This window comes from Limanda limanda, chromosome 22 (assembly GCF_963576545.1).
Source record: "Limanda limanda chromosome 22, fLimLim1.1, whole genome shotgun sequence".
Classification (NCBI taxonomy): domain Eukaryota; kingdom Metazoa; phylum Chordata; class Actinopteri; order Pleuronectiformes; family Pleuronectidae; genus Limanda; species Limanda limanda.
Window position 1 is genome coordinate 12,302,957 of NC_083657.1, and position 16,232 is coordinate 12,319,188.

The following is a 16,232-nucleotide window of genomic DNA, read 5'->3' on the forward strand; positions in this document are numbered from 1 at the left end:
AGAACACACACACACAAACTACAAAAAGTCAACACTACCTCACTCTTCTGTTTGTCCACATGGTGGCAGTACAGTGCCAGGAATAAAATGTTTATGAAGTATTTTAAAGTTGTTGCGCCTCCGTATTCAAACAAAAACAACTTCTATTAAATGTGTCAAGTTTTCCACCATGTTTTGTTCATGTTTTTGCCACCTGAGCCATTACAGTATGTCTTTTTTCAGCATTGTATTCCCTACTACTATGAAACAAATGTGAAGGACAAAAAAAACAACCAAGTTAAAGGGGAAAGAAAAGATCTTTTAATTCGGCATTCAATCAACACTTCAGATCAATGAAGTAATTTACTGTTAAAATGACAGTTTTACTGTTATCAATAAAAACACAATGAATTCTACTGTAATTAGTTTGAACCTTCATTACTCTGCATAGACATACTAAATAGCACTCTACTGGAACTCACTGTAAAACAAACTGTACATGTAGGTCAGTGCAGGCAGACAGTGAGACAATGAGTACACGTAGACGACGGGTCATGTGAGTGGTCGGCCACTTAATCCAGGAGTTTGAAGGCAACTATTAATATTATCCTTTTTTTATTATTATTCCGTCAAAAAAAGTGAAGTGCTTAGGTCATAGTTTATTCGTTTTTTTTCTCGCAGTGCTTCATATTGCCTGTGTAAATTAACATTTATTGCCCATTACCAAACCACACATGCCCACATTCACAGACATTTTTTAAGTAGATGATACCTCGTGTTGTGTACTACCCTCTGCAACAAACAAGGACATATTATCTAAAAGGTTTCTTTACATCATGCATTTCTATTTCAGTGCTTTAAGACTTTTTTTTGTGTAGTTGTTTACATCATTTTAAGTTCTGGGTGGGACTAGACTCTCATAGAAGATGGTGATGAGGTTGGACGATGAGACAAGACGTATAAAAGTGCCTTTTCAGTCTGTGATTGATCGAGCATAATAATAAAAAAGAACAGAAATCAAAAGTAGAAGTATAAATACTTGCACAAAAAGTAGCTTTGTCTTTTGTGTTTACAAAAAAATGAACTTTCATAGTTCTACATACTTTAAGTTGAGGATCTGATTGTGAGTGCTGTTGTGCTTCTTTTATTATGACTGTGTGTGTGTGTGTGTTCTTTATGGTTTGGAATAAAGGCAGAATGATTTGTTTATTAGTTTGTATATTTGACACACACACACACACACTTACACACCTCATACAAAGTCATAAATACACAAAGAAAATGTATCTGACAAGTGTAAATGGTGTTGAATGAGGGAGAGGTATCTATTATTATATCCAACAAAAACGAGTGTAAACTTTAGATAAGTGTGTACGTGTGTCTGTCTTTGTTTGTGTGTTTTGTGTATCTTATCTGTCTGAATGATCATTTTCATGTCTGAATGATAGTTTTCATGCACAGAAATCTGATGATTATTCATGGGGGTTTTCTGATTAGTTCTAGCGTGCATGCAATTGCTTTTTTCTCCTAAGACTTTATAGCTATGATGGAAACATATTCATTAATATTGCCATGCTAGATCATTCCATTGAAATTATGTCTGTGCCAGTGTCAGGACATGTAATTCCACTTTGTGAAAAGCTACACTATGTTTTATTTATCATGCATGTAAACATTCATCCAAACTAAGCGAGTGTAAACAGTGAGGTTGTGCACGGGTCTGGTCTGGAGTCTGCAAATTATTCAACCAGCGGGATAGGAGCATGAAACTTAACCTATCTTATTGGGGGAAAAAAAAATGTTTATATGAAGTGGGAGCAGAGCTCATGGTGGACCACAGCAGTTCAACTGCAGTTGGCTTCAGGAGAGAGTTATCTTATGTTGGCTTAAAGAAAAAGGAATTCATTTTGAGAAATTGTGCTTGGCATAAATCATTCAGGTAGACTATCTCTATTTTCCATCAACCACCACCAGTGTCTCGTCCTACATAAAGCCACATCCCCTTTCAACCTTGATGATCCTACAAGGGGTCTAAGGGAATGGAAACAACACCAACGGGAAGCCTGAATGAAATGAAAAACTGCATCACACAAGATGGAGGCCAGAAAAACTAAACAATTGGCTAAAATGCTCCAAAGAGCCGGGGTGGACTGCAAACAAACCTTTTTTCTCTGTGGATTCAATGTCATCAAACAGCCATATTGTTTATAGCCATTAAACAAAAATATGAATGTGATTGAATGACTCTTGTCCCTCACAAGAGAAGTGCGTTGCTGCTGTTTTCCAGCTCTCTGCTCTCATGTCAAACTAGACGACACCTCACAATCCTCAGCCAGGGGAAGAATCCCAGACAGATTAGCACAGATCTGCTGAGGGTTTACATTCAAGGCTTATTTTATATTTTGTAAATCCCTCAGAAATATGTGGGTTCATCCTCTTTACTGCCACTCAGAATCTAAGAAATCCAGAACCGTCCCATAATGAATGTTTTCTCTCTTGATGAAGATAATAATATGAAAACTCATTTTGTGTCTGTAACTGCATCTGGGTGCAAGTGCCTTCACGTGTGTGTGGTGTTGTGTATGTGTGTGACCTTGTGTGTGTTGTTTGTGCATGTTCTATGTTCAGAGCAGCCTCCCCAGCACCACTCCCTCTCGGCTCCTGGCTTCTCCTCTGAGGATCTCCAGGAAGCCCATTTTGGTCAAGAACTCCAGCCTATGGCGGTCTGTCGGCTGCACTTCACAGAACACACCCTGAGAACCTACACATAGAAAAAGGTTTGCCTTGGTCTCAAACTACATACAAAAATACACAACAAATATCTGCGTTCTACATAGTTACTCAGGGTTCTGTCTTTACCGTTTGCCTTGAGGGCAGTGAGGAGGGCAGTGAGCAGCGTGCGGCTGACGCTGACGTCCACCAGCTCAGGCAGAGCGTCCAGGCGCAGCTGGGAGGGGAAGTGATAGAGGAGCGAGTCTGGGTACTCGCCCTGGTCCTCCTCCATCAGCTGGATCAGTTCCTAGAGGAGAACAGAGAATCATGGGCGTTCTCACTGTGCTAAATCTTCCAAAAAGTTCCTATATGTTATCTTTGTCCTATTCAGCATCATTGTTTGGTGGGTGATGAACAGTTTTCCTAATGGAAAGTTTGTCGGAGGTTTGTGGAAACTATCGGAACGGACACCGCTATGTTGTTGCAGTTTCCTACAGTTGCCACTAGATGATGCTAATGAACGATATGTGACACTTCCCCTGATGTCCCCTCAGTTAACATGGAGGAGGCAGGGTTTTTGATCCCTACAGCAGGCAGCCACCAAGTGGAGACCAAGATGCTTTTCCTTTGGTCCATTCCGTGTCTATGTTTGTGATTTGCTTTGTTTACCTATGTATGCCATCTATCGCTCAGTGGGATTTCAATCTGTCACAGAGGGATAATATGGTGTGACTGCAGATACTGATATATCTAAACAATTGTTAACTTTACAGGTGTGTTTCTGTAAAATGGTCGGACTTGTGTGCTCTTAAGAACGACAGAAACGTTATGGATAAAAAAAGGGGACGTCCTCACATTCACATGCGCGTTGGGGTGTGTGTTGCCTCCTTTGGTTGGGTATTTGTCCCTCATGGCAGGCAGCCAGCTAGCTTGGCAGCGCTTGGCAAAGGAGCGGACTTCTTGGATACCTAACACACAGCCACACACACCTAGCTCATCCTCCAGGATGAAGCTGTACTCGGGGCACAGCGCCAGGCAAGGTCCGAGACATCTGTGGAAATAATAATAATATTTAATATAATATATGATTGGATTATTAGATTTGATGTTGTTCCCATGTTTGTGGGGGTTTTCTTAAGATACTCTGGCTTCCTCCCACAGCCCAAAAACATGCAGATTGGGGTATGGTCGATAGAAGTCTCTAAATTCAGCTTGAGAATTAATGCCCATCCAGGTCGTATCACACGCCTGATGTCAGCTGGGATTTGCTCCAGCTCCCCCAACAACCCGTGAAAAGGATACGTGGTATAGTTACTGAATTCATGGCTGTGTATTTTGTCACAATGAATTCATGGGTGTGTATTTTTGAGTTATGGCCGAAACTCTGTGTTGCAAGGTCAGAGTGGCCTTGACCATTGAGCACCAAAATCAGATCAGTTAAAATTACAAAATAACACTATACCTTCAGCTCTGGCATGAAAATGTGTGAATGAAGTCTAATGTGATTAGTGTCTGTCGTGTAAATGCCTCCTCTCTTCTCTTACAAACACAAACCTGTCTCCTATGATATCTGGGTGAGCACAACTAGACTCTGAGCCACCCTGAGTCCTCAGGTGAAGCTGCCGGACCATCCGATACAACTCCACCTATTCACACACACACAGACACACACACACACACACACACACAAATAATCAGTTTAAGAGATGGCTATTACTGTTTCCCCACACCTGTGAGTGAGTTAATGAATCAGTGTCTGTGTTTACACGGACACCATTTTTCCGATTTTGATAAGACAATAGTCTGAATACTGGTGTCCGTGTAAATACAGTGTCCTTTAAAAACTTGAGTTAAATTTTGCAGCATTTTAGGAGCCTACTCTGGTGCTGACTGAAAATTCCATAAATTTTCCATGACTTTCCATCACTAAGTCAAAACATCTGCATGACCTAAAATGTTCTTAAATCCTGGTTTGCTTCCAGCTTCTTTTTCCCAAGCAGATTTACTGAGAAATCTTCAGTGGCCATATATTGTTTACAAGTTACACAACTATTCCCTGTCTGTCTCAATCCTGAGTGCAACTCTGTGACTTCCATGATATTCCATGGATCATTAGGTGTGAAATAATGATGTGTGTAGATTTGACTACACACCTTGTCCTTGCTGTGGTAGGGCCTGACGTTATAGAGACGTGAGGTGGGGAAGAGAGGAGGAGGATGACTGAAGAGTTCACTGCTGCTTCCTATTGGGAGAAGCATCTACACGCCACACAGAAACAGCAGAGGCATAATAATAAATACAGATTAAAACAGGAGGAATTAACCAAATCCATTAAAATGACATTATACAAACATAAGTCCTACCTGCACCTCCCCAGACACGCCCCCTTTGAACGCCCACGGCTCTGACTCCACTCCTGGTAGGTCCACCCCAGTGGTCTTCCCACACCCTGCCACAGGCAAGAACTGAATGTCAGGGTGGTGACATCATGTGGTCATGGTCAGTAAAATGCCAGGACAGTTATCAGCAGAGTTGGAAAAGGATCGCACTTGTTACACGCACTTTAAATATTCATGCCAGAATACAACCTCAATGGTTTAACTTTACAGCATCTCAGCTCCTCGAGAGATGTGGAAAAGCTGGAATAAGTTCTTTTTCAGTTTCTTCTATGCTGCTGCTGTCAGCATTTGAAGCATAACTGGCAGTTTTGTCGGGTGGTAATTTGTCAGGTAGGATTTACTTTAGGTAAGAATGACTTCTGCAGCCGAGGCTACCTGTGGTTAGTTATTTCAGGCAGAGGCAGACAGACAAAAAATTGAAAGGTCACAACTACTCACAGTGGAGGCAGTTTCTCCAGGAGCCCAGGTTGGAGTTGTCACCCAACACTCGCCCATCTAAGTGAGGAGAGGGAGTGGGTGGGGTGGAGTGTAAGGCAACAGACAGAGTAATTAAGATGAGGCAGATACAGCACACTAATCTACACTAATCTACACATCAATTGTCAATTATCGCGTCCTCTCTCTTCTAATAGTAATACACTTATAGTATTGTCTTTAGAAAGATTATAGAGTACATTATACATAACATACTTTACTATTGTATACTAGTAGTTAAGTATAGATAGTAGAGTACTACTGGTTAGCTATACTATACTACATAAACTATACTGTACTATACTACCCTACATTACTTTATACTATGTAATACTATACTACACTACCAGACTATGTACTGTACTATACAATGCTTTACTACACTACACTATGTTATACTATACTTGACTTCTACAATAAACAATACTATATTATACACTACAGACTATTCTATGTTACACTTCATTATACTACAATAAACTACACTATGCTATATTGTACTATACTATATTATACTATACTAAACAACAACATAGCATGCAGTAGTACAGTAGAGTAGAACACATTTATTACTTTATTCCTGGATTATACCTACCTAGCCAGCATATGAAGGCCTTTGCCACCAGAGCTGTGTTCCTCAGATCCCACACATAAGGGTAAAGGTCATAAAGCACAGCCCTGTTGGCCCCACCCACCACGCTACAGTGGAGCTGAGCGATGTCTTCACACAGCGACAGGAACCTAGAGGCCCGACCACGCCACTCATCAACCTGAGGACATGCACGTACACAAAGGACAAAAAGGAAAAGTATTTGAGTAAATTTTATTAACAGTTCAAGTTCATATCACCAAAAGAAAACCACACTGAAGAGACACCAACCTTCAGAGGTGCCTTTTTGCTGTTCGAGCTGACCAGGTCACAGTTGGATTTAAGCCAGGTCAGATCCTGTAGCAGTTTCTGGGCAGATGGTCCATGTTCGTGTGGGAGATAGTGAAGACCAACCAGCAGCCGCACCTGGGATTCACTTAGCAGGCCCTTCCCAAGACAGAGCCCCCTTCCCTGGGCCTTCTGTCCTCGGCTTCCCCCTGATGGTGCACCAGGTCTGGATCCTGGAGACTGGTGATTGGGTTGACAAGGCGGGTTTGCTCTCAGCTTATCCACATCTTGCCCCTCCCTCTCCCCAATAACCTTAGTGGGTGATGTTGGTGGTGAGCTGGAGTTCAGGGGGAAGACGGGGAGTTTGGCCACAGTAGGGGCTCCTCTGAATCCAGAGGGGCCTTCAGATCTGTCAGGAGTTTTAGTAGCGGAACGCTGGTCTGCTCGTGAGCACTGACGGCCTATCATGATTTTAAAAAACATAGTGTGCATTAATTTAACCCTGTGGTCAATAGATTAAATCATGAAAGTTGCACACATACACTAATTAATATTCTGTTACCTGCTTGTAGTGGCTGGTTGAGTTCCTCCATCCAATCTTGTAGTGCAGCAGACAGAGCTCTATCAGGACAGTACTCACACTCCTCATCTAGAGCATGTACAACATGGTGTCATTATATTAGAGGATATTAGATTACATACATTCATACAGTGCACAATACACAAGACAGTACAAAATAAAATGTACCACTTTCTCAGAACACAACTTATTTTGTGTTTGCAGGTCTGTTAAAGCTATTGGATAAGCTGAGCTGTGAAAGCATTGTTTAGACCTGTGTCCTGGATTGTTGTTTAACATTACACTTTTTCCCCAAATGTATTTCTATACTGTATACTTACACTGCAATATTATGTCATGTCTAAAATAAAAATAAACAAATAAATAAGATGCACATCATCTCGATGTCTAAATAATAAAGATAAAAACACTATTACTGATCTTGACTAGACATTTTTCTTGTTTTGTTACTTATTTTTCTCAAATTTGGATCCTCACTAGAATAAAAATAATGTAAAATCCCTGCCACACAAATACTACAACCAGTAATAAGGTCACATACAACCAGCAGCCTATAGTCCTCCCTCAAAAATGTCCATCCTCATCACGGGCCTGCCCTTCATTTCTTTTCCCTTAAAGCCTGTGCCTTGTTTCTCCTTCTTCATCTAATTTCTTCCTTCATCACACAATGCAATTACTCTCCATCACTGTCTCTCCCTCCACTTAGTACTTGGAACATTTTGCACGCCACAGTGGTTTCTCTCCTGCAAGTTCCCATCCAACTCCCTTGTTCCCTCTTTCTTGCGCTGGCTGTTTTTTACTGTCAGTATAAATTAAGTACAATAAATATGAACCAATGGTCAAATTAAGGTGATGCAAGGGTTATTACAGCTCCACCATTACAGAGGTCTGAAGTGGACCATACTTCAAATAATAGGAATGTTCTTTTAACAAGTTCTGTCCTTTGCTAGAGTAGATGTACATATATGAAACTGGTGGAATTCAGTATTTGGGGAATATTCTTTATATTTTCTGTGACACTTTAGCTGAAAGCACAGTAAGCGTCTTTGTCCAGGATAATAGGGGGAGCGATTCATTCTTAGTAGACAATTGAGTAATATAAGACAAACGTTATTTTATGCTGGATCAAATCGTGTTTGTTGCCAAGCAACACAGGCTTATTAGACGTGTCTGCTGAAGCAAGGAGACTAACAGCACATGGCTGTTGTCTGGCAGAGCCAATATTCATTCATTAACTGGAGACATTTCCTGTCTCATACTTCGCCCCTCACCTTTCCTCTCCTCTTCCCCAGCTCTGTACCAGCTCCCAAGCGTGTGCAGTGGAATGTAGTTGGCCTCAAACTCGCAGTTCGGGTTCAGCAACAGGCCCCTAAGGTGGCTCCTCAACCCGGTCTCCCGACCCTTGAAAGGCCCCAGGAAGAGACGTCTGGAGTCGTAGTCATTCGCATGCAGGTTGTCCCAGATGAGCGGGGGACGCTGCAGGACGGACTCCACCTCCGCCAGGCAGTCTACTGACAGTTTCCTAGAGATAACCTTATTGCCTGTTGGCAGGAAGAAGGAAAAAGTTCTGAGAAACACACAAATCTCAACAGCCTGTATGTAATTTCCAAATTCAATTTCCTTCTCAGAAAGTTGGAAAGAAATTAAAAAAAGGTTGCAGATCTACCATTCACTCTGAAGGCATTGCACAGGGAGTTAAAAGGTTTACAAGCTAGGTAACTAAATGTGCATTTTGTCATTCTGCCTAAATTTTGACGCATCTGTTTCTACTGCTGTTTTTTAGTCTGAGGAGGTTGTATGTGGATTTGTGCCGTTATTGGCAATGGAGGTACAGGTCAACTAATGAGGTTATAAAAATCTGTAAAACAAAACAACACAACACACCTTAAAGACCCTGTTGTGTGTCTGCAGAATACAGCTTTGTGTTCGTTTCTCACCTGTCCATATCACTGTTATGTTTGGCAGTAGGTCCTCTCCAACAGTCTGCAGGTAGGGAGACTTGGAGACACTGGGAGAACACAGAGAACCACAGTATTCTAAGGGAAGAGACGAGAGAGAGAGATGTTTATTAAAGAACATTTTTTTTTACATTCTGTAGCACACACATCTCAACGTCCAGTCTTACCTGTTGGGCAAAAGAGGAAGACGGGTGGTTCCCCCAGGAACCGATAAATGTCATTGGTTACATTGACCTGAGCATGGGCAAATGAAGAGAAGGCCTCGCTGTCGGCCTGACACATGGAGTGATCGATGTCATCAAACAGAATGGCAAAGGCCTGGCAACCCAGGTCTGATACCTAGAGAGAGATGAGATTATAAATGAGATATCTAAGAAACAGAGGTTATAGGTTAAACCATGCAACAATTACATTTCAGTTGTATCGAGTATCTTATTGCATGTTATACATGTGTACCTGTCTCAGCTTGCGTTTGAGCAGGGTCAGGTCACAGGAAGAAGAAAAGACGATGTCCTGACCAGGAGAGAGGGAGTAAACGAACCTCAGGCCTCTCGACTCTGCCTCTACTATGAGAGTACGCAACTGACCTGAGAGGAGAGAAAAGAGATCTTGAATTTCAAATTTAAAGTCAGAAGGTAGATCCATTTAGTAGTTTTTGCATAATAAAAGTAAAAACATTACTTTTTTGGCAGAGATAAAAATACTCTAATGGACAACATGAAACTGTTGATACCTTATGGCAATTAAAACTAAATGTACAAGTTATTTCAAAAGGGGTGTATCATATTTGTATAATCACCCTGATGGAGGACAAAAATGTCCCACCACAGCTCTGGGTATAACCAATTACTACTGTAGTGCTGAGGTACCCCATGATTTAGAATTGCATGTCTGTCACGATGTCAGACTCACAACAAACACACTGAAATCAATGAAATTCATATCTCAGCCGAAATTGTTTGCACCCACGGATGGATGAATGCTCAGCTACACAAACTGACATTTGAGTCAATGGGATGTCCTTACCCTCCTCCTCGGGGGAATAGACTTCTCTCCACAACAGTCTGTGTTTAAGGTCATCTTTCGGACCATACAGGTAGGTGTTCAGCCCCCAGTGTTGCATCCTGGTGGACAAAGACCACAGCGTCAGGAGAAAACAAATGTCTCAAGTGTCACACAATTTGCTCACTCTCACTAAATAATATCTTCATCCAGATCAAACCTATTTCAATAATTTATTGGACTTTATTATTTTTTTATAACATTTTGATTAGTTTTTATTTATATTCTCCTCTAAAATGTTCTTATTATTCTATATTGCATTCTATAAACGCTTTGTAAATATAGATATAGTTAAATCTTTGTTTTTAGTTGGCAGATTTGGGATTCGTGGAGAGACAGCGAAGAGTTGAGAGTGAATGAATGAGGGAAGGAGAAGGGGAGGAGGGACAAAAAACAGGAAAACAACAACAAATAGCAAGAAAATAGATCCAGTATATCGATCGCAGTGCTCCATGGCCACCTCAGTTACAGGAAATTACCTCCTGAATTATAAATAGAGCATAGTACTAGGAGTGAAACAACATCGACACCAGCGTGCATTCAAACACAAACACACACATGCGCGCGTACATACACGGGATAAAAATATGAATCTTGCTCTCTCTCTCTCTCTCCCTCTCTCTCTCTCTCTCTCTGGACATGGACCAGCTCTTGTCTTCCTAGTCATTTGTGGGAGGACTGTGTTCTCTCCCTGTGTTTCACTTCCTGGACAGATGGTACGTACTGTAAGTCGCCTCCACAAAGCAGCAACCCACCTCTCTCAAACACACACACATACAGACACACAAACACACACGCACACACACACATTAACTGTCCTGTAGCATCATCCACAGCCCGCTTTGCCGAACTTATGCAACACTCGGTGAATTTTGCCGGCACCCCACACTCGAGTCTAAAAAAGCGAATCTAAAAATAAACCTGGAGCCCACACGCTCAGCTCCTGCCACACCAACAAAGTTTGGAAGTCACATTCATCCTCACGGCATCTTCTTAAAACAGCGATGGTCTGTGCAACAGTGTCGCTGCATCTGTACAGACAACACACACCATGCGCACGTAACGTGAAACATGTTTATGGACATGTTAGTTACTCTATCATAGTTGATCAGATTATATGTTTCTATTACAAATATTCGAAAATGAAACTACATCCATATATCACATTAGGGATGGGGGAAAAAATCGATTCTGTTACATATCGCGATTCTTGTGAATGACGATTCAAAATCGCCATGCTGCCTCCCAAAACGATTTAAAAAAAAAAAAATTTTAAAACATATTTATTGGTTTATACCGGGGGGGATATATGGGGGGAGCAACATCACCCCAGAGCATGTTGACCAGCTCTTGTTTTTGCACAAGAATCTAAACATACCCAACCACTAGCATTGCATCGCCTACATGCAAACAACAATAGCCTACTTTTTGTTTATTTCAAAGTTTATATTTTAAGTAAACTTTTATTCATTCTATTTAATTCACCTTTTATTTATTGTTTAAAAGAAGCCTAAGTGGCTTACATTTCTTAATCTGTCAGTTTGTGTGAAGTTGACAGGGGCTATACAATAATAGGGCACATCTTATTTATTTTCTTTATTGGCTGCCCGGCAGTCATAAAGTTAATGTTAATATTTGAAATAAAACTGGTAAAGCTCAAATTGAATTTGACTGTGTTGTATTTGAAGGTATGATTCAACATTTTTCCATGGTCCAGTATTTAAAAAAAAAAATTACCAAAAGAAATCCCAGGAAATCGTAATATCGAATCGCAATACTTACAGAATCGCAATACCCACAGAAATCGCAATACATATCGTATCGCCACCTAAGTATCGTGATAGTATCGTATCGGGAGATCCCTGCCGATTCCCGTCCCTATATCACATCATATCTTATCGGATCATATCTTATCAAATCCTGATAATTGGAGAAGAAATGCTGCAGTATAATGGTTTCCTCTGTTTATTTAAGAGCATAGGGAAAGAAGCAAGCAGAGGGAACAACAGATCTCTGGGGAAACAGTCGGCTGTGACTATTGGCTGTTGAACTATAGAAGTGTGTCACAGCTCCCAATAGAGATTTATCAGGTTCCACTCATAATATATCTCATAGATCAGTGTATCGTCAAGAATGAATTGGTCTCTTATAACAACGGTGTATACACATGACTCATTGCAATGCCGTCAGGTTTAAATGGCACTTTGACTGAAATAATTCTTTATGGCATGGAAATGCCTGATTCAGCTGATTCATGCTGAGAGCCTGTATCTTTCTTTGTGAGCTGATGATGAACTGTTAATATAAAATGCTGCTGCGGGCTAAGTGAGGAGCTGCCTTTGTGTGGTTGAGTCAAAAGGAGACTCGGCTCATGACCCTGTTTCCTTTACTTTGGATTAATTGCTGATTCTTGTAGCACTCGTACAGCGGGCTGAATGGGTGGAGACTCCCTGCAGCTCCCTTGTGTGAAGGTCGCTGCATGGAAAGAACAATGCTGTTGCTGTATACAGAGATTGGAGCTCAGCAGACTTACCTCAGTCAAGGTTAAGAGAACAATAATTCTCTATATACTGTATCAATGGATACAGATAGTACTTTTCATGATATAATGTCACAATGACCTTTGACCTTTTGGATATGAAATGTCGTAACTTCCTTATTTGATCAAATTCAACTGGAAAGCTGTTTTGGTTTGATTTTGACTTTTGACCTTTGACCCCCCCCCCCCCCCAATATCTACTCATCAGGTCATCCTTGAGTCCAGGTGGACGTTGGTGCCTGACATGATGTGTCTCCTTTACCTCCGCCAAGGTGGTTATGTTTTCACCCTTTTCTGTTTGTTTGTTAGTTGGTTTGTATGCAAGATTACACAAAAACAGCCTAATGGATTACCATGAATCTTGGTGGAAGAATGTGGTTTTGGTTAAAGAAGATCTCTTTGGATTTTGGTGCAGATCTGGATCAGTGGTGGATCCAGGAATTTCTTTTTTCACTTTAATGTGAGATATCACGTTTTTCAACATTTTCATTGTTCTTCCAGGGAAAATTTCATGGATCTAGATGAAAATATTTGTCATATTTAGGGAGCTTATATCTATGCGTTTGTGAAATATGCAGCTTGCTTGAATTTAAAGGGACTTGTTGGGCCTTGGCAGAGATAAGCTATCTACTGAATGACATTCTAGGCGGTTTCACACTTCAATCACTTCAATCACTCAAAGTGTTAGACCGACAGTACCGTCCTTACAGCTGCGAGGCTTAAAGCAACATCGAATTTATTATCTGCTCCCTCCCTCGCCCCCTCCTGTCCTCCATGGCTGGGCCTCAGGACAGAGGATGAGTCTGCCCTTTGCAACGGTGTCCTTCTGTGTCAGTGATTCCTCTCTGGACTGCCTGGGGCTGTAATGAACATGTGACTGTGCGTTTGGCCCCGAGGCGTCAGATCAGTGGCTCCTGAGACTATGCCACACCTGTGATCACACACCAAACCCACGCCAGGTTAATTAACAGCTGATGACAGTGAATGTTGACACACTTACCACTGGAAGAGAACTTTCCTCTGATCCATAGACCAAGGCCTCCCATAGAATCCTGGAGTTAAAAACATAAAAGTGACATATGTATAAACACATTACTCATGTAGTTAGTGAAGCTGTAAATCCTTCACATATACTTGATGCCTAAACTCTAACATGCTGTGCTGTCCTAGGTGGATGTGTGTGTAAGCCTGGAATCAGATTTATGTTATCAATGTTATCTTTGCTGCAAATGTTACGATTCGGGTTGAAACAGATTTTAAAAAATTCACAGAGGAGGCACCAGGGACATGAACAAAATACATACACCATATGTTGGAGTTAATAATAGATCATAAAATTCTCTGCAGAGTTTACTTCTGACCTCTGTGTTTGACAGAGATATAATTCATCTCCAGCTGCACTCTTGGAAATGGGAGCATCCCCAGGGTCCTTCTCCCACCTTTGTGCTTTTGAATTTCCAATGTGTGTGTGTTTGTTCACATGTGTGTGTACTGTAAGTGGGTCATGGTGACCATAGTGCATTTATTTTAATAATCAATCATGGTTTGAGTAATTTAAAGACCAATAATGACAAACATTCAGTCAGACAGTTGGTCAGAGAGCAAAATATTTAAGGACGAATCTGTTAACTTGACAAATTACATTTCACATTATTACTCTTCTTCATCACCATTATCCCCATCACGTCCACCATGGTCATCCCATATGTTAAAACACTTGACTCGGTTTATATTGATTGGGGCCCTCAGATTGTCCTCTTCTTCTTCTTCTTCTGCTTCTTCTTCGTTATTTCGTCATCATTATATCCACCTTCGTACTCACATCCTGAGTAGCTTTCCACCATCATCTTCATGTTTCTGTCATGTCATCCCCAAAAACGTCTGCAGTCATAATCATCATCGTCTTCATCCTCACCTTTACCTTGATTGTTATCTTTCTCAACATCATCACCAGTACCATCTTCACATTGTTGGTTGTTATCATTCTGCTCATCATCACTATCTTAATCCCCATCTTCACTTGGATAGCTGTTATCATCTCATCATCACCAACTTCACTACCATCCCCACCTTGCACCTTGACGGTTGTTATCATCATCTTCATCACTATTCACACCTTTAAGGTAATTATCATTCTCCTCATTATCAATATCTTAATCACCATTCTCAACTCAATGGTTGTTATCATCATCTTCTTTGTCAGTATTCCCGAATTTAAGGTCATTATCATTCTCCTCATCATCAATATGTTAATCACCGTCCTCACCCTGATGGTTGTTATCATCCTCTTCATCTTCTTCATCATAGTCTTTCTTCCCCTCAGGCTGCAGCCTTCGAACAAGACGTGACTGAACGCTTTTCACTGCCTGATCTCCACTTCACGCCTGACTGATCACCAGCACATCATCTCATAAAGACCTTTACATCCTCCACCTACGTCAGGCTCCATTCACAGATCCCGACTCACACGCCCCCCCACCCTTACAGTCGGTGACAAAACATCGGGTTGCAAATGTAGGTCAAACGTTGGTCTGTTCACAATCAACTCTCGGAGGTGAAGGAGGAAGAAGAGGAGAAAGCACATGATGTGGCTGGAGGTCAGTTGTTTAGTCGGCCGCTCTTACCTTCCACCACCCCGCAGAGAAACGGGCTCTTCTCCTCCATCCTGTCCCCAGCCTCCCGCCGCCTCCTGTCGGCACCCGGAGCGAGCGAGGGAGGACGAGATGCTCTCCCCGTCTGTCAGCTCAGATCCCGGGGATTTTCTTCATGCTTCCCCTCGGTCTGCCTCCACCTCCTCCTCTTCCTCTCCTCCTCTGGAGTTGTCGTGGTGCGTTCAGGAGCGCAGCGGAGAGTCCTACTAATGAGCACCGAAGCACCTGACTTATCCTGGTTGAGGGACATGTGGAAAGATAAACAATAACAACACTTTGCCCGGTATGGTGCTGACAAACTCACTAGCTAACGGTAAGCTAATTGTTTTCATCAGCTAGCTTAACATGGTTGTTTTATCTACTGTTTCATGAAGTGAATGTATTCCTTCTGGGTCAACAGACTGAGGCCAAAGGTGAGGTGTCCAAATAGATGGGCCACTTTTTTCTCCATAAAATAGTAAAGGTTTGTGCAGTGGTTCAGGTTTAATGGTTGTAGTAAAACGTGTATTAAACATTTTAAAACATTTAGATTGTAGCTTACATCATTAACAGGAAGTTACATGAAGTCTAAAGCAAAATAGAGGGGAGAACTACACCACAGGGAAAATAGCTGCAGACAAGTTTTTACTTTATAACCAATGATTTACCTTCAACAAAATATTCCAAGTACAGCTGCGGTTTTTACAATTAAACCAACATCTACATCTATATTCTGAGCATGAATTCCATGCAGTATTTCAGCATGTTCAAAATTTAGACACATTATCAAAATAGAAATAAAATAGATTTTAGGGGAAATTGTATTCTAAAGACGACAATATCTTTCCGTATTTCTGAAAGACACGGTAAACAAGCACTGGCTATTTATTTTCAAATCTGTTGAGGATTTCAGATTTTATATGAAGTAACTCAGATACTTGTTTATCCGTAAGCCTTGAAGGCAGCATGTTGCACAGGCGCAAAGAAGATGAGCAAGGTGTGTGCGTGTGTCTGTGTGTGTG

At 41.3% G+C, this 16,232-nt stretch overlaps 1 protein-coding gene across 1 annotated transcript; it reads right to left on the reverse strand.

Annotated features, from left to right (window-relative positions):
- Positions 1-277: 277 nt before the first annotated feature.
- Positions 278-15,304, reverse strand: si:dkey-183c6.8 (protein O-GlcNAcase). Its single transcript, XM_061066153.1, has 17 exons — positions 15,205-15,304; positions 13,581-13,632; positions 10,006-10,103; positions 9,436-9,566; positions 9,147-9,318; positions 8,959-9,057; positions 8,293-8,562; positions 7,004-7,090; positions 6,445-6,902; positions 6,160-6,334; positions 5,529-5,585; positions 5,055-5,140; positions 4,845-4,949; positions 4,246-4,337; positions 3,547-3,742; positions 2,839-2,998; positions 278-2,740 (listed from the first exon to the last, which is right to left on the reverse strand). The coding sequence occupies exons 1-17, from the start codon at positions 15,242-15,244 to the stop codon at positions 2,604-2,606; spliced, it is 2,415 nt and encodes an 804-aa protein (XP_060922136.1). The 5' UTR covers positions 15,245-15,304; the 3' UTR covers positions 278-2,603.
- Positions 15,305-16,232: the final 928 nt, after the last annotated feature.

What these genes read in the sequence shown, in the direction of transcription:
- si:dkey-183c6.8 (XM_061066153.1), bottom strand. Translation starts at nt 15,244, where the DNA reads ATGGAGGAGAAGAGCCCGTTTCTCTGCGGGGTGGTGGAAG. An exon ending in GCGTGTCTGGGGAGGTGCAG is followed by an intron (nt 4,950 to 5,054) that starts GTAGGACTTATG and finishes TGTGGCGTGTAG; the next exon opens with ATGCTTCTCCCAATAGGAAG. An exon ending in CCAGATATCATAGGAGACAG is followed by an intron (nt 3,743 to 4,245) that starts GTTTGTGTTTGT and finishes TTATTTCCACAG; the next exon opens with ATGTCTCGGACCTTGCCTGG.